This window comes from Phoxinus phoxinus (assembly GCF_949152265.1).
Source record: "Phoxinus phoxinus genome assembly, chromosome: 17".
Classification (NCBI taxonomy): domain Eukaryota; kingdom Metazoa; phylum Chordata; class Actinopteri; order Cypriniformes; family Leuciscidae; genus Phoxinus; species Phoxinus phoxinus.
This window is the reverse complement of record NC_136892.1, coordinates 3,814,983-3,839,191: the sequence shown is the minus strand read 5'-3', so window position 1 is coordinate 3,839,191 and position 24,209 is coordinate 3,814,983. Positions and strand designations below refer to the sequence as shown.

At 40.2% G+C, this 24,209-nt stretch overlaps 1 protein-coding gene across 1 annotated transcript in view; it reads right to left on the bottom strand.

Moving 5' to 3' along the window:
• Nucleotides 1-24,209, bottom strand: part of stk10 (serine/threonine kinase 10) — a 71,581-nt gene that overhangs the window by 36,361 nt on the left and 11,011 nt on the right. Inside the window, exon 3 of the mRNA XM_079585096.1 lies at nucleotides 1,069-1,117. Coding sequence (XP_079441222.1) covers nucleotides 1,069-1,117 — 49 coding nt within the window. The remainder of the gene's footprint in view (nucleotides 1-1,068; nucleotides 1,118-24,209) is intronic.

The window sequence follows — 24,209 nt, the reverse complement described above, 5'->3', positions numbered from 1 at the left end:
ATGCAAAGTGAGATATTTCAAGACTTTATTTGTAATAATTTTGATGATTATGGCTTACAGATTATGAAAACCCCAAATTCAAAATTAGAATATTGTGAAAAGGTTTCCATAAGCTGTAAGATTCATAAGCTGTATTATATAGAGATCAAAATCTCTATATAATATATTAGTTTCACCTTTTAAGTTGAATTACTGAAATGAACTTTTGCACCATATTCAAATTCTTCGAATTTCACCTGTAAAACAGAAATTGATTTGATATATGATTGATATATATGATATATAATATAATATATAATATGATCGATTAATATAATAATAATATACAATTTACTTAATATAATAAAGAAAATAATAATTTTTTTAAGACTATTAAAGGGTATTTTCTCCTAAAAAAAAAAGGAAAATTCTGTCAATCTTAAAGAATAATTCACTTCAAAAATGAAAATTCTGTCATCAATAATTATACATAACGTATATTAAATTATATAATACAATACAGAAAATAAACTGTTTTTAGACTATTAAAGGGTATTTTCTCCAAAAAAAAAGGATGTTAGAGGAATAGTTCACTTCAAAATAAATATTCGGTCATCATTTACTCGCCCTCCAGTTGTTTTAAACCTGTATGAATTAATTTTTTCTGCTGAACACAAAAGAAGATATTTTGAAGAATGTCAGTAACCAGACAGTAGATGAACCCGATTGACTTCCACAGTAGGAAACCAATACCATGGAAGTCAGTAGGGTAAATCTTGAGGGCGAGTAAACGATAGTAAATTTTCATTTTGAAGTGAACAACTCCTTTAAATACACACACATGCAAGTCTAGTTCGACAGCATGACCTCTTCATAATCTACAAAACTCTGATTTAAGAGGCAAACCGAAGGCCATGAACTCTGAGTGACCTTGACTGGCTCGTTCAAGAAACGAAATAATGCAATATCCTGTTTAAACTTCAGGGTGAAGCCAGCTCACCCACGAGCATCAAACGGAAGAAGCAAGAAGAAAAAAGAAGAAGCAAGAATATAAAAGCAAGAACATTCGCAGATATACTGCAGTCTTACCTAACATGGTGGCATCGACCGCACCGCCAGGGCAAAACTCGATCATTATCTGTGGGGGAAATCAGGTTACACTTAACACGGTTTTCCAGTAACACTTCAGTCCACAGAGTCCTTGATACATGTACTTACTATTGTAATAACTATAAATTATGCATAATTACATGCAACTAACCACAAAACACACCCTAATCATAACCCTATAGTAAGTACATGTAGTTAACTATTATTGTTCAGTACCTAAATGTAGCATTACACTAACACAGACACCTTAAAATAAAGTGTGAACAAGATTGTGTGCAAATTCAGACGCAGAGGAATTAATAATCAAAGACTAATTTCACGTAAACAGGAAAATTTGTGAATATGAGAACACGGGATGTTCAGATCACAGAACAATGATCCAGTTTATTCAAGATGATCTGGAACAGTCATAATAAAGTTCTCAGGAATGCACTTCAAGACATTTATAAGTTTAAAAGTCACCATGAAATCAAAATAGACTATATCCCTATACATTGAGCAGTATTTATATTTCTCTGATGACGTGTTTATCACTGTTGCGAGGGACTCCTACATTTCTTCTAGTTTGAGAAGCCGTTTCACTCGGATATACGTCACAATAGGGAAGAAAAGATACATCACAACATCTGTTTAATGCCAACTTTAATATTTTATAGTTTCTGAATCAATATAAAATATAATAACTAAATACTGATTTTTCCCCATCATGATTTTTTTATTATTCTGGTCTTAATAACTAAGTGGTCGGATATGCAAACATTGTCCTGAGATGATGACAATCTGTGTAAAATATAGTTGGCATAAAGGGTTAAACTGCAAGAACAGTTTATGAAAGGTAAATATTTACATGTGTTCTGTGTGGAGCACAATTTTGGACCAATGGGTTTTCACTGTGGGCGGGGCTTAAGCAGTGCAGAAATGACAACTTACTGGAAAAAAATTATTAAAAATAAATAAATGCAAGCAAGTCACTATTATTTCTATGGAACTTGAGCAATTATGAGTCAATCCTTGCATGTAGGATATTTCTTGACTCTGGTTTTAGTTTTTATTCCTCTATTTGACCACATTTACGGATGTTTTATCTGGTTTTAATCTTAAGATTCAAGAAAATACCATAAAGAAAAAGTAGAACGATATTGATCAAATATTATTTTCCATAAGGAGGACATTTTTGCTGCATTTTGATTCATTCAGTTCTTAAATTTACCATTAAACACCTTTTTGATGGTTTTTCATCTGAAATAATTACTCAATATCACGCTGCCTTGAGCAAGTTAGGCCCAATAGTAAATCTGTATTATAAAATATTATAAAACTAGACCTTATGCGCCAGAGAAACGAGGGCGCGGCCATCTTTAGATTATTGTCTTTGAACTTCCGTTTTGCGGTCGCTCTGTGTATTTCAATGGGATCTCTGTCCAGGAGTAACTAGCTTTTAAAGTGGATTTACTTCATGTAAAGTTAAAGAAAGTTATCATGAGGATTGTAATGTTTGGAGCAGATGTCTTAACAAATGTCAGTCGACCGGGAAGATTTTAAAACGAGCCGTTCATTCATAAATACGCAAGATCGCTGTGAAAATTCAGACCGTAAGTCAAAAGACAACGAGCGCGGCGCTGAAAAGGGGCGGAGCTACATGAGGTCTATAACGTGCCTAATAATGCATCACGTGTTCAAATGAGAAAACATTTTATTTCTGTGTGTGTGTCAAAGATATGTATTCTTCTTCCCTGTGATGAGTTATACAGAAATAGTCATGAGTTTTGCATGATAACCTCCTTCAGCAAATCAATTTGTTGTTGTAGTCAAAGCGCATTCTTGAATCATGAGAAATGCAGTGTTTTGTCAACGCTCTCTCTGGATTAATGCGGTCACTTCCTCTCTGTTTAAGGTGAGCCGGGAAAACCTAGCTTGCCAAAACAATACCTGACCTTCACATACTGTACTTTGTCTATCACTGACATGAGTTTGCAGGTTTAGCACACTGTTCTCCAAACGATATGCTATAAAAAGTCCCTAAATGTCAGTAAAAATATGTAAGAAATGACAGAGAAAGAGAGTCTGAGTAAAACTGAAAGAATGTGTCACACTCACAAATATCATCAGCCTGTCAATCATATGAGAAATCTTGATCAGATCATGACCTACTTTATAAGATGAGGATTCCTCATGCGCCATCGTGTAATCACATGTCGTTCCAAACATTACTTTTGGTTACACTTTATTTTAAGGTGCCGTTGTAACAGTGTAATTATATATTTAAGCACTGAGTAATATTAATCAACTACATGTACTTACTGTAGGGTTAGGGTGGGATTAGGGTTTGGTCGAGGGTTAGTTGCATGTAATTATGCATAATTTACTGTTATTACTATGGTAAGTACATGTAACAAGGACACTAAAATAAAGTCAAGGTTTTTCCTGGCTCAAAACGAGGCGGAAAAAATCTGATCATGTATTTTATTAATAAGGTAATTAAATTTGCATTTTTCGTAGACCATGATATCCTGCTGTGTTTCATACAGTATTTTTGTGGGAGGATCTCGGTACCTCTAGGGGGGTCCAAAAGTTTGTACATTTTAAAGATAAATTCATTAATCTAGTGCACTTTGAGTCCCCCGAATCCGCCGTTAAAAATAAATAATCCACCCGCCCAAACCTATGATATTCTCTGATTTAGATATCTGATCATCACATTACAATTATTCAAATTCTCAGTGTTAAGCATGATAATATGGTAAAATATCACACTGAAGTAAGCTGCTTTAAAAATAACATTTATTTTAAACAAAATAAAAAGTTCTCTTATGGCAAAATTACATTTCCTTAATAGCCTAAACAGAGGCGCCCTTCAAACTTAAATTGTCAATGTTTCATTACATCACTGTTGGAAAACACTCTTATCAGAATAAGTTTTTTTATATTGAAAATTGTTTGAATCGGGGAATTTGTCCGGTTGGGCAAGTCCAATTCTCTTTCTTGTCCCTTAAAAAAAAAACACAAGTGTCCCGAACAAGCGTTATTGTCGAGCCCTGATATGTTTTCCTTGATATGTTTTTCCTGAAGAGATTACGTTGTTGAAAACTAAATTAAAAGAGTGACGGGCGTTCATTGCGTTTTACCGTTATGAGAGATCCGTGTCTTTATTAAACTCAACACATTATAATAGTTTATCTGTCATCCACCCTCGATTAATTGTAACGTTATGTTTTTATTACTTGCACCGTCGACCTATCGCACTATCGGCAAACTATACGGTTTGAGAATGGACACAGGCCGGAGTTGTGTCGAATTTCGACCCCCGCCAAATTATTACCCCCCTAGCATTGGTCAGTTTAGGATTAGTTGTGGGGGAGGGGTTAGGATTAGGGGCGGGGTTAGGATTAGGCAATCAGGTACTGACTTCAAACGAGGGGGGTAATAATTTGGCAGGGGGTCGAAATTCAGCACAACACCGGGAACCCGCAACTTAACCGTCACGGTCAGAAGCGGTTTTGGGCACGGGCGAATCAAACTTTTTCATGACACACGGGGGGCGACACGAGCAGTAAAAAAAAAAAAAAAAATCCTCTGCGCCACGAAGCGTTTTTTTATTATCTATCACAGGGGTCTCCAACACGTCGTTCACGAGCTACCAGTAGCTCGTGGCCTGACTGGAGGTAGCTCGCCAAGGGGCCGTTCACATTTAGCGTCTTTTGCGCGCTCAAGTACATTCAAATGTAGGCGCGCACGGCGCTAAAACTTTGTCGTTGTGGAGAGCGCAGTGCATGGTTACATCAACGACAGACGCCACGGGAAAATCAGATGGAATTTTACTATTAATAATAAAAGATAAGCTAATGTGCATTGTAAATGTCAGTAATTTAAATATTTTTTTTATAAAAAGTCAAAAAAGATAAAGGCTGAAATATGTGAGGTTTATCTTTTTATAAAACTTTTTTTTGTCAAAACTTTATTTGAACGTGTGCATTAGTAGATAACATGTTGCAAAACACTTTTAAAATATGGTCATCATTTTTAATGTTATTATTTTAATGTTTATGTAAAACTAATTTATGCTAATTTTATTTAGCTATTTGCTAGTTTTCGACATACAACTTGGTGAATTTATTTCATTGTGTAGTAGAACTTTTTTAACCGGATTCTGTGATGACCAGTGGAGAAAGTGTATCTGAGCATGTGACTGTCTGTCCGAGATTTGTTTTTACGCCTCATAAGTCTCTATGCAGGAAAAACCCTGAAAGTGTTACCTTACTTTTTTACTTGTGTAGAACAAACAATTTGATGTTTAGCAGATTGTGTAGAACAAACAATTTGATGTTTAGCAGATTGTGTATGCCGTTCTCTTTCCATGCAATGACTCAACAATTACAAGGCACAATACAAGCATTATTAAACTAGTCCATATGACTTATGTGCAATACATTTCAAATCTTCTGAAGTCATACGATAACATTGTGTAATGACCAAGCCTAATTTGTCACTGTAACATTCTTCAAAATCATAAGGGTTTGGAACGACGTGATTAATGATTACAGAATTGTTCATTTTTGGGTGAACTACTCCTTTAGGAATGTATGACAGATTCTTCCATTTTGAGTTTGTAATGTCGATACTGAGCCAGAAGTATTGAAAGTGATTTGCTCGTGGAAACGCGTCCCGCCCAAGCAAGGATCCCCACCCTCATGGCTCGACCCAAATGGACTTGTAAACACAAGTGAGTGTATATTTAGTGATGGAGGCGATAACACAGAGACACAACGTTTCATGACTGCCTCCAAGATACATAAACCGCATACCAAAGAGAAGAGACATGGACTCAGCCTAACAAACCAATGTGCTATCCAATAAAACTGCTATTTTCTGTGATGGAGAGCAACTTCACTCCTGAATCCCTCTTATATTTGCACACTCCGACAGACATGCAAACAAACAAACACATGAGGGAAATCACAACATTATTTATATATTTATTTAAACTTACTGGTGGTTGGTTGTCCTAAGAGTTTTTTGGTTAATATCTATGTGGTTATTAAAGGGTAACTGTCACCAAAATTGAACCTAGGCTCTTTTTGTTAATCTACCCGAGCCAAATATTCGTGTAAACGCATAATTGGAATGGAAACGCCACTTTTAAGATTGACCGTATTTTGCTTTTCGTCAAAATGCCTTTTGAATGGGAGAGCACGGGGCACTTCTATGATTGCATCAAAATCGCTATTTTTAAAACACTAATGCGGCTCTACACAACATGAAACTGTGCTGAAGTGTCACCAGCGGCTCTACACATGAACTCCAGCATTGACTACAGTGTTTGTCTTCACAGAGATTACTAAAAAGAAAGATTTTGTACGACTCACTTTGTCAGTTTGTGTTTTCGGTGGCTGGAATTTTGTCAGTCAAAAGTAGTCGATCTCCGAATGCCACGTAACATGAGGAGAGTAAAGATGGAAAGCTCCTAAAGCTTGTTTCCATATAAATTCTAAGTGTCTAAGTTATCCTGCTTTTCATTGGAATTACAAGTTCATGACATTTCCTCATATGGAGTCAGTTCATTACGTTGCATTCGGAGATCGACTACTTTTGACTGACAATATTCCAGCCACCAGAAACACTAACTGATAAAGTGGGTCCTACATTTGATATAAGGCCGTGTTCACACCTGGTCTTAATATGTGTTTTGGTCGATCGGATCACAAGTGGACGACTCTACAACACAGGAGTAAACGGGTCTAAAATGTTTTGAGCTCGTCCACTTTCACCACTTCCAGAGGGAGTTGAAAACACATTTGACCGGATTGCTTTCGTAGTGTAAACGCTCATGTGATCGAATGTGTTCAAACAGCCACTAAAAGCCCGTCTTCTCTCCGTCTACTGAATAATGAGTGAACATTATGAGAAGAGATCTAGCCGGACGGGTTTAAACTTTATCGGCTGAAGACACAAGTTTGGTTTGAAGAGAAAACGCACCAAACACAATGTTCTCTTAGCATTCCTGATGTCTAACACACACTCACAGCGTTCGGCTGGTCTTGCGGCTTCAGAGCAGAAACTAAAGCTGATGCTCTCCGTGTGTTTCTTTAGTGTTCATATGTAAATTGCGTGGTCTTATTCGTCCATTAGATCGAAAAAGCCCACACATTTACCCGTCCATAGACCCTCACCTTGAAGAAATCAGGACAGAAGTGGTTTGAAAGTGGACAGAAGAGACGGATTAAAACACCAGGTGTAAACGGGAATGTGTCTCACGTCTACCTGTGATCCAATCGACCAAAACGCATCTTAATACCATACAGGAACTAAGATCATTTCTCAAATGGGTGTTCACCTCAGTTCCACACGTGATTTCTATAAATTGCTAATGATCTTGTAATTGTGAGTAGCTGAACTGCCTTGTAAACGCCCCATTATTCATGATTCATCAATAGGTTTCATACAAAAAAAAATGTAACCACATTTAAAAACCTGTTAATATTCAAATTTAAATATTTTATCATTATATATAGAGTAGTGCTTGCCTTAGGGACATCTATGCTTGCCAAAAACAACAACAGATTATGAGGCTGATGTCACTCGCCTGTCACATGACCCAGCTATTATGTAATTGTTTTATGACAGGACTGGCCCAGCGTTAGCCTAGCCTCTACCATTCCCATGACCCTGCACTGGAAACGCAGTTTGGATAATGGATGGATGGGTAAATGTTGTATCACAGCAAACAGTAGAAACATTTACTGTCGCCATAACACACAAAAAGACTCACTTTCAGCATATTCATCATTACTGAACACATGCGATGACAACACTGTCCAATGAGTCAGTGTCCCCGCGGATAATCCAGGCGTTTCCAAACAATAGACGCGTGACTGTGTGTTTACAGAGGGAATGTACAGGAACTGCATATCCAACAATACAGCTATTAATACAAGCTCTTGAAAACAGAGTCAGTACTGTAGGTATCATAGAAGCAATGGTAATACTTAAGATTTGATGATTAGTGGCTCAATCATAAATAAGCATAAAACGAAAAAAACGTGTGTATTCATGTTGGTTTAGAGGGGAGACCTTGAATACATACAATGTTCATGTAACAAAAATATTTTCATGATTTGTTATCACAACTTTTTATCTTTTGTCAAATCAACTTCGATAACTAATGTGTGAAGATAACACTATTTAGAGTTTCTGTTCATTAAACCATTCTTCTTCATTGTATTACAATTTTGAGTTTGTTGTAATTAAGAAATTTGAGTTAAGGCAACTTGCTTTTTTAAGTTAAACCAACTTTTTTATTACAGTGTAGTTCATATGTAAATTTGATCTAAAATACATTTTTGAATTTATGTCTATATAGCAATGTATTTTTTAATTACATTTTTGGATAGTTAAATAAAATATCTGAAAATATATTTTCTGCCATACGTTGTATCTAGAATTTATGGATAATTTTTTTTTAACAAAACGTTCATGAGGTTATTCAATTTGAAATGTGAAATAACAGCCATATCATTGAAAAAGTCAAATTATTTAGGCTTAATTATTTTTCTGACCTCGGCATACAGTCATATCACATGGTCTGTGATGTAATTTCCTGTTCTTTTTGTTTCTTCTTTTTTTTGGCACATGACAACAAAATGGCTTCCTGCATTGTAATTGCTTTGAAGGGTTTTCAAAATATGAAAAATATTCTAAAACTCAATCTTAATCTTATTTACACATCACCTTGACATTTTTTTCTCAAAAAACAAAAATCAATATTAATCCAGAAATTGGAATCAATAAAAGATGTGTATTAAAGTATTGCCTGTATGAAATCCACAGTTAAATATATTTTTGAATGACCAGATCTGGACAAAAATACCAAACAAAAACAAAACAAAATGTATTTGTTTAATTTCAGGTAAACACCTGCCAATGTTATAAAAGCCGGAGAAACCAGTCACCGTGAGTTTAGCGTCTTAGCATCTCCATCCACATGACATTTGACTCCATCACATGTTACTGACATTTCTGAAATATTCTAGATGACACACGCCGACGCCTGCAGGAACAGGAAGGCAGAACAACCAGTCAGACCACAAGAACAAAGTCAGACTGTGAGCGTCCGAGAGCAAACACAGATTCCTCGAGCGCCTACGCACATATCTCAGGCAAACGCAACACGGGGTTAAACAAACAGAGACGATTGAGGCTTTAATGAGACAAATCCACTACACTGTTAACAGGAGTCAATAAAGACTGCATTACTCGACTGATTCTGGACACATGCCCTGAACCCTATTCAACCTGATAAATAATTCATTGTGACGATTATCGCTTTCACTTCACTGGCACACAGCTCCACACTTACACACTTAAGAGATGAGTGGCTAAAAACACTTGATTCAAGTTCCCGGTAGAGAGGCGGATCACATTACTTTACATGACGCTTTTAAAATACAAGATTTTGATGTAACATGCTAACATAGGAATGGAAACTTTACAGCCACCTGACTAATATGTTTAATAGTACAGGTCGAAATCGAAACATTTTAATATCTAGCAAAAAGTTAATTTATTAAAAGGTGAAACTAATATATTATATAGACTCATTACATGCAAAGTGAGATATTTCAAGCCTTTATTTATCATAATTTTGATGATTATGGCTTACAGCTTATGAAAACCTTTTCACAATATTCTAATTTTGAATTTGGGGTTTTCATAAGCTGTAAGCCATAATCATCAAAATTATGATAAATAAAGGCTTGAAATATCTCACTTTGCATGTAATGAGTCTATATTAATATATTAGTTTCACATTTTAAAGTTGAATTACTGAAATAAATGAACTTTTGCAGCATATTCTAATTTTTCGTGAAAAAACATGTAGTATACAACAGTACAATGTGTTAAACGGTTCATTGAATGGACATTTTTTATACTTCTCATATTGTTTACTCATTAAAAAACAACAAACGTTCAGAAATATTATTAATTTGACACTATCGGATGAGACTGAGTTGAGCTGAATGACATTTATTGTCTTCTATAGACAATACATAGAAACTGAATGTTATATAATTAATTAAGTACATTGACGGTTATTGAACTAAACCGGATCAACACTGAGCTGAATAATGACAAATGTCTTCTATATAAGTGTTTTACAGCTGAAAGTGAAGTAATTTCAAAATTGATGAATCTTATTTGTCCTGTTTTGTTCTAAGTAGTTACTTTTAAACCAGTTGTAATTTATAATGTTCCATGTAAATAAATGCGACTTGACTACGAAAGATGAATCATGAGTAACACAGACTGAAGTTCAGGTTATTGCCCATTTAATTCTTCACAGAAATAGCGTCTTTGACCTTCGCTGAGATGTTGCAGACATAACATGAGGTGATGAGATTGTTGAGGCACATTGAACTGAAGCTGAGAAGAATGAGAGCGGATAAGAGGAGATTATGGCGTGCACAGACGGAGGAGAAGCAGTCGTGAGCCGGCCTCCTTTATCCGGCTGCTTAATTGGATCTTAGATACGACAGTCACAGTTTACAAGAGTTTAGAAACGCCATGGCTGACGGGCGGGGATCGAGACGGTCACACACACACACGTGAGTCCAGGCACGTTTGACCCCAGACGGATGAGGGCAGAGATCTACACACACACACACACACACACACACACACACACACACACACACACACACACACACACACACACACACACACACGAGTCCAGGCACGTTTGACCCCACACGGATGAGGGCAGAGGTCTTCACACAGACACACACACACACACACACACACACACACACACACGTGAGTCCAGGCACGTTTGACCCCTGACAGATGAGGGCAGAGATCTTCACACAGACACACACGTCAGTCCAGACATGTTTGACCCCTTACGGATGAGGGCAGAGATCTTCACACAGACACACACACAGACACAGACACACACACACACACGTGAGTCCAGGCACGTTTGACCCCAGACGGATGAGGGTAGAGATCTTCACACACCTGTTAACGTGTTTACACGGCCGCTGACTGACACACACTTGAACAACAAATCAGCAGATCAATGACAGGTGATGCATGTGTTTTAATGTAAAATACTTATAATTTCACTTTAATATGTAGAGACAGCTTATTCTATAAAGTCAGTGTTTTTGTGATTATGTTTGATGACACTTGAGATTAAGAAGAGGCACTACAAGTATAAATGAGATGGGGATGTACGATCATGATTTGTGATCCAAATGGCAATTTTTGTACAAGCAAATAGGCTGATACCAGTGGCCGATTTTTCTTTTTTCTTTTTTTGAGCACATTTATTTATTTATTTTCCCTATTACACAGCAAACTGGGCTTGACCTAGGGATGGGCAAGGATTAATTGCATCTAAAATACAAGTTTGTGTTTAAATAATATATGTATGTGTAATGTGTATAATTATTTTGAATATATAAATACACACACATGCATGTATATATTTAAGAAAAATGTGTTATTTATATACAAAATATTTATATATAATATAAATTATGTATAAATATACACATGGAAATAATTCTTAAATATATACATGCATGTGTGCGTATTTATATATTAAAAATAATTATACACATTACACATACATATATTATTTAAACACAAACTTTTATTTTGGATGCGATTAATCCTTGCCAATCCCTAACAACAACAACGGCAACAAATGTCCATTTGAAATTAGAGGCAACCACTGCATTTTAACAAAGACTTTAGATATACAAAGAGACGGTGCACTTATATTACTACGAATGAAAAAGTGTGACACGCAATATGGCAGAATAAGTCCCGCCTTTTAAATAAAAGAGCCAATCAGCAATTGGTAAAGTCGCTGTGTCACTGCAGCTTTGCCGTCGCATCCTCCAGGTGGCGCTGCACATTGGTGGTGGTTGAGGAGATATAAGTAAAGCTTCCATATGAGTACACAGAAAAGCGCTATATAAATGTATGTAACAAATTATTATCATCATTTAGGAAATCTGTTTTTTTTTTTTTTTGCATAATTTCTAGATTTAAAGCAAAAAATGGTCAGACTAGCTTTGTGAAATGATGCTACATAACACAACAACGTGACGGAATAAAAATGCATATTCACTCTCTGTCAGTAGGTGGCGCTTATGGAAAAGCAGCGATATATCGTTTCATTGGATGCTGCTGTATAAAAAGCAGTGCTGAGCTTATCATTTACTGGGTAAGAGGAAAATAAAATCACAGTCAGTTCCCTTCAGAAACGTTCACATAAACCCCCACCGCAAATTCAATATTTATATATTTCTTCCCATATTTCCAACAGTATTTAGTGTCCGTCTGCAGCATGTCCCGTCTCTGTCCTGTGTTAACATTCTGTTGATAGACTTTGTAATATTTCCACAGAAATGATATATTTAAGAAACTGCTACGCAGTTTATGTGCAAGTCCAGAACAAATATCAGCTAAAATAAAACACAAAACCGATTCTGGGAGCAAAAACTGGCTGCTCTCGATGGATGGACGGTGCATCTCTAAAAGGAGATTTAAAAAACAATTTTTTGCAAATATTAAAACTAATCAAACTTTCATTATAATGTTTCCTTATGAACGTTTAAGCATTTACTTGTTACATTATAAGTGATTTGCATCATTGCATCATTCAAAGGGCCCTTTGCTTTCTGGTTATTGCTGATCATGATTTATTGCTTTATTGCTGATCATGATGGAGAACTTGAGCACAAGAATTGACTTTGACCATTAAGAGAACCACAATAAAATAGAAATAGAGCTGGAGATGACATGGTGGTAAGTTAACAGTATACAATGTTCACGCTCCTTCCACATTCTCGTTTTGAAAAGCTGACAACCTCGGTGTGATTTTTACCACTTTTGATGTAAGACGCAAATATGCATTTTAAGACCTGATTTGCATATTTAAAGTGTTCAAATATGACTGTATTTTAAGTTTAATTTGAAAGAATCCTGTTTACCTGCGATACATTCCCATCAGAGGAAAGTGCTTTTGAGACCGTAAAGAAGAACAACTGTGGGAATTCGTTTTTGCGGTGTTGTTAATAGGAAAATGTGATCTCTTCAGAAATTCAGTGCTTCTTCTCACACACATGAATACCAGTATACACTGTTCTCCAGTGACGCATGCATTATTGCATAATAAATGCTACTATAAATACGAGTAGGAAGAGCCTGAGCAGTTTCCACTCCATGTCAACATACCAAACATCCAAATCTTTCATTGAAAAGCATCAATGAAAATCCCAATCATGGCTCATTGGATAAAGTCGCATCTGTTGTGCATTGCTTACATCCAAACATAGACAAACAAATGTCCCGACTGCTTGAGGTCTGTGGACAGTCTGGGGCTTACAGTTCAGCATCACCAGATTCAATGAAGACAACTTGACACACTCAAGTCACAAAGAACAAGTGCTTGTTATGTTTGACAACAAGTGTGCATCTATTTCCCTTTACACCCCCCCCCCCCCCCCCCACCCCCCCCCACCCCCACACACACACACACACACACACACACACATTCCCATCCGAATGTTTTCCACGAGAGCTCGGTCGACCAGACGCCTCGTCCACACCCAGATATGCTCGTCTATAACACAGCGTTTCCCAGACGGCTGAGCCACGCCTCTTGTTTAGTATGAGCAAACTAAACATACGCAGATGCTAATTATAAACTTTCCTATTATATATCTATAAATGAATCAATAGAGCGCTGAGGGATGACGTATTTTCATAGGCCAGCCCAGAAGTTATAATCACCCTGATTCCCTCGACATAAACCCGATTTTCCATCGGCTTATCGGTCACTGGACAAGTAAGCGCAGTAACTACTGTAGGGTTGGGTATTGTTTTAATTCTGCTCATCAAATCCGGTTCTTATTGATTCTTGTTTCAGGATCCAATATTTTTAGGAGAGAAAAAAAAAAGGGCAAATACTTGAAGAATAAATATGTATACCTTTTATTCTTGCCAGTTTTAAGCAATAACCAATAAAATGGTTAAAGTGAAAGGAGTCTCTTCAAATAAAGATTGTGTTGATTACATTATTACTCCAGTAGGTGGAAAAAATCGACTGTGAATCATACATTAATTAAACCGGCATTTATGAATGAGACGCTGGATTCATTCGTTTTAAACGTGTTTGAATTAATGATTACTTTTTTTTTTTTATAGCCTGGAACATGTTATTCTGTGTAGTTGTCTGATGTATGTAATCGTGATCTCCATTTAAAAAAAAAAAAAAAACGATTTTAAACCAAAAAGATTCTCAGTTTATTATGAATTAGTAACTAATTCACTAATTAACTAATTAGTAATTAGTTCACGTATTACGTCTGAAAAACGCGTGGAAAGCGCGGCCGCTCCAGTTTCTATGCAACCATGAACTGCGCTCTCCATGATGACGAGGAAGTATCAGCAAAGGATGAATTGATTCCTAGCCTTGCATTAGCTTTACTACTAGATATTTATGGAGATGAGAAATAAAAACCTGCCATGTCCAGCTATGACCAGCTGTTCGGTCGACCTTTCGATGTTGTTATGGAAAGGTCGGTCGGTTTTTGTCACATGATCTGCGGTGCGTTTGCGGCATTCAGAAAAGTTGAGATGTTCTCTTTCAAACATTCGCTCGGTATCTCACTATGGGAAACGCCTCTGGGCGTGACAGATCTGGAAGTACCAATTACACCACGTCTGTCAGTTGACAGACCAATCACGACAGTGATGCGGGAGTCCCCTTTCCACATATTAACCACTGCCAGTGCTCCCTACTTCATTCTTCGATCTCTTCCCCGTGAAGATCAAATTGGAAGCTATCCTTCAGTAAAGTTACCTGTCTTGAAATAGTTGTTTAACGGTTCTGAGACGAGCCGTCAAGGTACGTCGCTGAACGCAGCTATTTTTGTTGGCAGTGTTATTTGTTTTGGTATACTTTAAGAGAATTAACGTGTTACGGCGAATTCTCTTAGATATTCCTTCTGAGAATTAACGTGTTACGGCGAATTCTCTTAGATATTCCTTTCTGAGTTGCACGTTACGGTGAGCTTAGATACTATTATTATGGCAACTTCAAGTTCTGCGAACGGCGGACCGAAAGCAGAAACTTCTCGCCCGTGTGCGTGCGGCTCGATGATATCGGGCAAGGATCCTCATCCTTTATGCATCGCATGCCTGGGGGTGAGACACGCACAGGCAGCCCTCGCTAACCCCGAGGGCTGTCCTCACTGTTCTCTCTTCCCGTCGAGGGTGCTAGAGAGAAGAGTGCGTGTCGCGGCCACTAATAAGGGAGATCCCTGCTTTTCTCCGCCACCCGCGGAGGAGGCTAAACAGCCTCCGGCGTCCTGCAGCTGGGACGAATACATGGACGAATTCTCCCCGCAACTACCTCCCCTCTTTGGATCTGTAGGACTTACGGACGTGAGAGAGGAGGATGACGAGGACGACGAGGCCATCGCTCGTCTGTTAGAGGACGATGAGGATGATGACGAAGATGCGATCCTCCCGCCAAATCCATCCCGGCCAGACAGCGCGTTAAGCGAGGGTTCACCCTCCCCGGCTCAGGCGGAGCTCGACCTACTGGAAATGTGCCGGAGGGCGGCGGCAAAACTCTCCATAGACTGGCCATCACAGCAGACGGGCCAGGGGACGGAGAGAGATCTATATGACGGCAAGAGACTGCCGTCACGTGCCCCGCCAGCTAAGCAGCTCATTCCAGCGGTCCCCGCGTGCGTTTCGGAGATGAAACGCTTCTGGGATAAGCCATTTTCGCATAGAGTTCCCGTAAAGGGATTTTCTAGGCTGGATGTGGATAAAATGGAGGAGTTAGGGATGTCAAATTCCCCTCCTGTCGAGCTGTCGGTTGCACATCATCTCCACCCTAACCGCAGGACAGCTTTTTCCTCGGCTTCAGCTTCACTGCCAGGTCGCACTGATCGTCTAACGGCATCAGTTTTTCAGAAAATTTATCGCTCTTCTGCACTGGCTGTGAGAGCTCTTAATGCCACCTCTCTCCTCACTGCTTATCAGGCAGAGCTTATGGAAGAGATGGGGAGGCAAATGGATGCTGGGTCACCAAACCCAGCCCTCTGGGAAGAGATTTGTGTTATTGCAGATCTCAACCTGAGAACTTCCAGGGGTGCGGTCCAGAGCTGCGGCCGCAGCATGGGCTTGGCAGTGGTCGGCGAGCGATCTCTCTGGCTGGGGCTGTCAGGGCTGTCAGACAGAGAGAAAGCAGACTTCTTGGATGCTCCAGTTGAGCCCAAAGCCCTTTTCGGGGCATCGGTCACTGCTATGAGAGAACGGTGCGATCGAAAGAAGCAGGAGGGCGAGGCGTTCCAGACTTGCCTCCCTCGCAGATCCACCGTTAGGACTTCTCAACCACCACCACGGCCCAGGTTTGAAGCCCCTCAAGGGAGTGGTCGGTCAGATTTCAGAGGCCCTAGACCCTCTCAGCCTCAGCGTTCTGAGCCGCAGTCTAAGCCAGCTCAGCCGAGGGGTAAACCTTCCTTCGCAGCGGCTGCAGCCAGATACCGTCCTGCAAACCCTCAGGGAGGGAAGAAACGGCGAGCAACCTAGTATTTCGGCAGGTTCAGGACAAAGGGATGAGCAACAGCACTCACGGAGTATCTGTTGCTATCCTCCCTCAAAGAGAACGGTCATTTTCTCCCCCTCCCGCAAAGAGAAGGCGTCGGACAGGGGAATTGTTCACAAGTTATGTAATGACCAGTTCAAATGTGAAGTTTGCACCAGTTCCCCCAGTGCCTCACAAAAGAGTTTCCCTCCCTCCACCCACGGGGTTACAACAGAGGGCAGAGGGCTGTTTTCCAAAAGACATGTGTTGTATGAAAATAATAAACACGTTCCCTGTGCATCCAGGCAGTGGGCCAAGGGCACAGTTATGTTTGAAAATAAAAACACACACGAAAAAATTGTCAAAATCAGAGCTGCAGTCCCCATCTCCACCACTAGAGGGCGCCGCCGCGTCGCTAGTGAACGAGAGCTGCTGCGGTCCGCTCGCTGCTCATGCGGAGAGCTGGCGCGCATGCGCAGTACACCCATGGGTTTTATCCACAATAAGCCGGGGTTATCGTCTGCAATTTGCTGTAAAACCTCCACTTTTCAACAGTGTGTTAATGTCAGCAGCAGAGGGGGAGTCAGCTCAGGTTGTAGAGGAAGAAATAGCCTCTTTATTGAGCAAAAGAGCTATTCGAGTTGTGCCGCCGGAGGACAGCCATCAGGGTTTTTACTCCCGGTACTTCGTTATTCCCAAGAAAGGGGGTGGTCTCCGTCCTATTCTGGATTTACGGAACCTCAACAAACACCTCAGGAAATACAAGTTCAAAATGTTGACCTTAAAAACGTTATCTCAAACTATTCGTCCCAAGGACTGGCTTACGTCAGTCGATCTGAAAGATGCGTATTTTCACATAAGCATCTACCCAGCACACAGAAAATTCCTCAGGTTTGCCTATCGAGACACAGCCTACGAGTTTTTGACAGTCCCGTTCGGCTTGTCTTTAGCGCCCAGGATTTTCAGCAAATGTGTGGAGGCAGCGCTCACACCGCTGAGAATAATGGGTCTAAGAGTGTCAGCATATTTGGACGATCTGCTGCTGTGCGCGCCGTCATGGCAACAGGCAGAGAGAGAGTCAACAATGCTCGTGTCTCATTTACAGAGCTTAGGTTTCAAGATAAACGAAACGAAAAGCTGCTTGGTGCCTACACAGGAGATAATTTACCTGGGTCTCAGACTGAACTCAGACCTATATCAAGCTTTTCTGTCCGAGGAGCGCATCAGGTCAATTCGCGGCTGTCTATCCCTTTTTCAAAAAGGAAACAGAGTTTCATTCAGACTGTGTTTACGTCTTCTGGGTCTGATGGCCTCGACAGTTTCTGTCATTCCCCTGGGACTGTTGCGAATGAGAGAGTTTCAGAACTGGACGGCGGCGCAGGGCTTGTGTCCAAAACGCCACCTCAACCGCAAAGTGATAGTGACGTCACTTTGCATGCGTGCTCTCCGTCAGTGTAGAGATCGCTCTTTTCTCGAGTCAGGGACTCCGCTGGGAGCAGTTTCTCTGAGAAAGGTGGTTACGACGGATGCGTCGCTCACAGGTTGGGGTGCAGTGTGCGAGGGCAGGATAGCGAAGGGGAAATGGCCCGTCTCGCTACAAAGCGCACACATAAACTTCCTGGAACTGTTAACAGTTTTTCTGGCTCTGAATCATTTTGTGCGGTTCTTAAGGAACCACCACATTTTGATCAGGTCGGACAACACAACGGCGGTGGCATACATAAACCGCCAGGGAGGCACACGTTCCCATCTGCTTCACAGTCTGGCACAGAAAATAATCTTGTGGGGCGTGAAGCATTTTCATTCACTACGGGCAACCCACGTCCCGGGAATAATGAATGTGGGGGCGGATCTCTTGTCCAGGGGGAACCCTCTGTATGGAGAATGGACTCTCCACCCTCAGGTAGTGAGCCAGTTGTGGGAGAGGTTCGGCCGGGCTGCCGTAGATCTCTTCGCCTCGCACGAAAACACTCAGTGTCCTCTGTTCTTCTCTCTGGCGAGAAGCGGTGCGCCTATGGGTGTGGATGCTCTGGCGCACCCGTGGCCAAACGCACTACTGTACGCGTTTCCTCCACTGAGTCTGATCTTTCCAACTTTAAGAAGGGCAAGAGAGTGCGGTCACTCGGTCATAATGATTGCCCCGAACTGGCCAGGGAAGTTGTGGTTGACGGAGATAGTTCAGCTCCTATACGCACAGCCCTGGCCCCTCCCGTTACGCAGGGACCTTCTCTCGCAAGCGCGCGGGGAGATTTTTCACCCAGCCCCAGACAAAGTGGCTCTTTGGGCCTGGCCCGTGAGAGGTTAAACTTGAGTGTGACAGGTTTGCCTCCGAGGGTGATTGAAACAATTCAGAACGCGCGAGCTGCGTCAACGCGCTCGGCATATGATCGGAAATGGGCTGTGTTTGAGCGATGGTGCGCACACAGACATATTGTTCCTTTTCTCTGTTCTGTCGCGGACATGTTGGGTTTTCTGCAGGAACTTTTGGATAAGGGCAGAGCCTTTTCAACTGTTAAGGTTTATCTTGCCGCAATTTCTGCGTGTCATGTGGGGGTTGACAGAAGCACTATAGGTCAACACCCGCTTGTATGCAGGTTCATGAGAGGTGCACGGCGTTTGAACAGGGTTTCAAAGCCTTTGATTCCGCCGTGGGATCTGTCGGTGGTCCTTAACGCACTATCTCAGCCTCCTTTTGAACCTATAGAGAGTGTTGAATTAAAGCTCCTTTCGCTAAAGGCTGCTTTATTATTGGCTCTTTCTACCGCTAAGCGGGTTAGTGAACTTCACGCATTATCGGTGCATAAGTCCTGTATGCAGTTCGCTATGGACCACTCGGGAGTAACTCTCAAAACTAATCCAGCGTTTGTCCCTAAAGTTAGCGAGTCAGCTCTCGCCTGTAAGCAGGTGAATATACGGGCTTTCCATCCGCAGCCTTTTCTCTCGTCAGAGGATGCGCGGCTTCATTGCCTGTGCCCTGTTCGTGCGTTGCGTCACTATGTGGACAGAACAAGAGCGCTAAGGAAGAGTAATCAGTTGTTTGTTTCATGGGCTGATTCTCACAAGGGGAAACCTATTTCACGTCAGCGCCTGTCCCACTGGGTAGTGGAAGCTATTATATTAGGTTATAATAGCAGTGGTCTCTGTCCTCCGGAAGGGCTGAGGGCTCATTCTACCAGAGGTTTGGCTACCTCGTGGGCACTGTTTAAGGGCGTTTCAGTTCAGGACATATGTGCTGCAGCAAGTTGGGCTTCGCCTCACACATTTGTCCGATTTTATAGACTGGATGTCACTGAGCCATCACTGGCTCATTCCGTCTTAAGTGTGTAAAAAAAAAAAAAAAAAAAAAAAAAAAAAAACCTCATTGTGGAGTGTTTATGTTACATGCATCACTGAGTTGGTTGACATGCCTGCTTCGGATAGCATATCTGCAATACGGGAGTTGTCTATATCCCATAGTGAGATACCGAGCGAATGTTTGAAAGAGAACTTTAGGTTACTTACGTAACCCCGGTTCTCTGATAACATGAGTGAGGTATCTCACCACACGTCCCTCCTTGCAGTGCACGGAGAAGAGATATGCAGAGAATGAAGTAGGGACCACTGGCAGTGGTTAATATGTGGAAAGGGGACTCCCGCATCACTGTCGTGATTGGTCTGTCAACTGACAGACGTGGTGTAATTGGTACTTCCAGATCTGTCACGCCCAGAGGCGTTTCCCATAGTGAGATACCTCACTCATGTTATCAGAGAACCGGGGTTACGTAAGTAACCTAAAGTTTTCATCTCGCCGAGGCATAAGCGCGCCTGGAGAAACGCTTGCCGCACGTCTACATTTGAAATAACGAATTTGCACGCGCAAAAAAAACACGATATGTGAACGGCCCCAAAGTCAGGAAACGATAAGCGCCGGTTCTCGATACCCAACCCTAGCAGTAACCAATAAAAGTTTGATTCTTACACGTTTTGTTGTTCATGATAATCTTCACAAATGAATGCCTGATAAATGACCTATAGTTGTAGAACATGGAATAAAATGTGACAATATCTTACATTTAACTGAAAACTCATCAACTTTTTTGGCCTACAAAAACATAATTCTTGCAGCACTCTATAAAAAAAGTGAAAAAATAGATAGCCTAGCTAGGGATGCAACGATACCATTTTTTCAGAATCGATCCGATCCGATACCAAACATTCTGAGTATCGACCGATACCGATACCAATCCGATACCAGCACAGTTTTTTATTTTTAATCAAGTAGAATTTCTATAACTCTGTGTGTTGAACTGATAGTCACTATTTTGTGTTAAACACAATCTACTTAATACAGACAACTTCATTATAAAGAAAAACAACAAATAAAAAAAAATATGATCATAATCTGTGACAAAAATGCTATTATAAACTAGATTAGTGGATAATTCAGCAGTAAAATTTAGCCAAAAAAAAAATCACAAGTGCACAATAATTGTATTAAATCTGAACATGAAAAAAACATTTAGTGGGGAACAAATATGAGACAATAAGTGTAACACTAAATTTGGTAAAACGTTACACATTGCTCTTTGTATTGTTGTAAAATACATTCATGAAAAACAAGATAACAAAAATCAAAAAGATTAATTATTTTATATATAGCCTAGGCCTACTATAAAATTGAGACATGTTTTAAATTTATAGCACAGCGGTTTAATGAGGCAGCAACATATGATAGATAGGACAGAACTAGAAATAATCATTGCGTCGCTGTATTATGATATGAAAGGCTCCAGTACAGTGCGGCACACAGCGCTTATGCGCATCGCGAGCGCAGAATGATGCGCATGAAGCAACACGAGTCACAGCCATAGACTGTAAAAAATAGGTCACAGCGCACAGCGCGTCGATTCCGCATTGAAAAGTTCAAATCACAAAGGAAAGGCATATTGATGCGTAGTGTATTATACAGTATCTATCCATCTATGCAATAGTTTCTTTAAACAGAGCATTTTCTTTAAACAGTTTTAAATGTCAGTTACTCTGCGCGTGAAGAACAATTATAATGCTCTGACTCTACTCCAGTGTTGTGAGAGACACCCGGTAGAAAGTAACGTTAACATGATTAAGGTACAGCAATAAAGTCCAGCAAGATAAAGTTGTTTAATGCAAAACCATAGCCCTTTATCTACAGATCAAGTATAATTATAGTAACTTTGAATCATCTTGGAGAGAGTTTTTCATCGTGTTGACTGTCGTACCGAACGTGACGCACTGCTTGATGCTGAATGGAGAATGACTGACAGCCGCAGCGGAGGGAAAAGTGAACGTGATCTTGAATTTAATGACTTAAATATTAATTTCTATCTCACATTATACTATATAATGGCTTCCGAACACTTATAATATAGTGCACGACAACTTTATGGTGCTTTATAATGTTTTTGTGCCTTTTGTGGGGCTTAACAATAGCACAGAATAGTATACGCACAATATCGGATTTGGATCGGCCTCGTCTGACCGATACCCGATCTGGCAAAAATGGCAATATCGGAGCCGATACCGATACTGAATATCGGATCGATGCATCCCTAAGCCTAGCCTATGTATACATGTCCATAGCCTAGTTGCGTAGGCTACCAAAGTTTAGTATTTAGGGGTTCGAGCAGTTTCCTTCAAAAGGAAGTCTTATTCAAACACTATGAGATCTGGAGACACACATCTTCCAGACAAGCAAATTTACCGTCACACTGAGGAATTCCAGCAATGCTTTAAACGGCTCCTCATGAAAACGTGCTTTTACAGGCCGTTACCTTGACCGCATGTAGACATATCCCACATTTACTTATCAACTTCTATTTAGTTTTTAGCTATACTTGTTCCACCCTGATGAACAACAATGTGAACTATGGCTTTGAGCGAATCTTTTACATATAGACATCGTAGCAAAAACAGCTATTTCATTTATTACTCAGGAGCAGATGTCATTAAATATGATTATGTTCATGCGCTGTTCAGTTAACGAGAGTGACAACAGTATTTAAGAACCCAACTGACATCCTTCATTTTTCAAAACCACATTTTTGGTAAATTAAGATTTGGGCTACGTTCACATTGTCCATTTTTGGGGATTAACAACGCATTTACGTCTCAAAAAGTCCCGTTCACACAGCAACTTACAGTAGCGTCTCTCTCTAATACTGTCTGTATGAACGTGAGACAACAGTCAAGCCTGCATTATTGTAACACTAATCATAGTGACAGGGACCAAAGTAATATCAAAGATGGCGACGTCCATGAAACTGAAGAGTCTTATGACATTTGACACGTCAAGAGTCCAATTGAGCCACGAGTTCATCTGCCAAATCTTCATTAACCGACAGACCTTCAATGTAAACAAGCGCTAGCCGGAAGCCTTTACCATAACGGACGTTTTTATGTTTTTCAATGTTATAGCGCCACCAAGTGGCCAGTTGCATGTGTTTTTTTTTTACGTGGCCACAGAATAAGCTCTTACATACTATGTGCGCCAAGTTTTATGAAAATATCTCGTACCGTTCACGAGTTATAGCCAATTTAGTAAAAGTGTCTCCGCCCACTTTGAACGTTTTGGCGGCCCTAGAGCCGGGGACACACTTAACGACTGTAAAGCCGATTATGAATGTAATTTGATACTTACGACTGATCATGCCCAAACGTGCCGGGTCAGAGACGGTTGCGTCAGTCGGTGTTTCAAATCTGCTCCAGTCATTGGAATCTGTCTGTAAGTGTGTCCCCGGCATTAGAGACCATAAATCCAAATTTTTACTTTTTTTTATGATAATTATTGACAATCAGACTCCAGAGAATCTTGCTGCACAGGTTTGGTTTCCGATCGGGCCAAAAACTAGTTCACAAAAGTATGTTTTCATTTCAAGTATGTCTGTCTTGAGCCAAAGATCCCAACGATAGAAGACACTTGAGCCTGACGGTTTAGGAGTTATGAGCCATTCCATACTTTTGAGCGCTGTAGCGCCCCCGTCAGGCCGATCGTGGCGAACCTTGGTGACGTTGTAGGAGGTGTGAGTACTACCAGCCCTCAAAGTTTCAAGTCTCTACGACTTACGGTTTGCTCTGCCCGATCAATTTCAGGGGAGAATGCTGATGCTTGGAAATTTTAACAATTACAATAGGGTTTTAGCGCTACTAAACCCCTAAAAAAAGAGAGAGAGAAAAGACTAATTGTTCAGAATAAGATCTATAACATGCATTGAGACATGCAATTTCATGCCGAATCAGAGAAAAGGTGAAGAAAAGAAAAAAAACATGAACAATTGCATTTTAAATGGACTTCAGTGAAGCAATAAATGCTATAAATGCAGAATATGGTTAATTTAAATCTTAATATTTGATGCTAGGTGTTTAGGTGTTCTCATTTGGAAAGTGAATATTAGCGATCACATCTGCCTTTTTCTTTTTTTGTCAATGCATGGCGCCTCAGTTATTTAATAAGGGTGTGCATTTGTACATTTAAACCCGCTCAGCAATGCAAGAC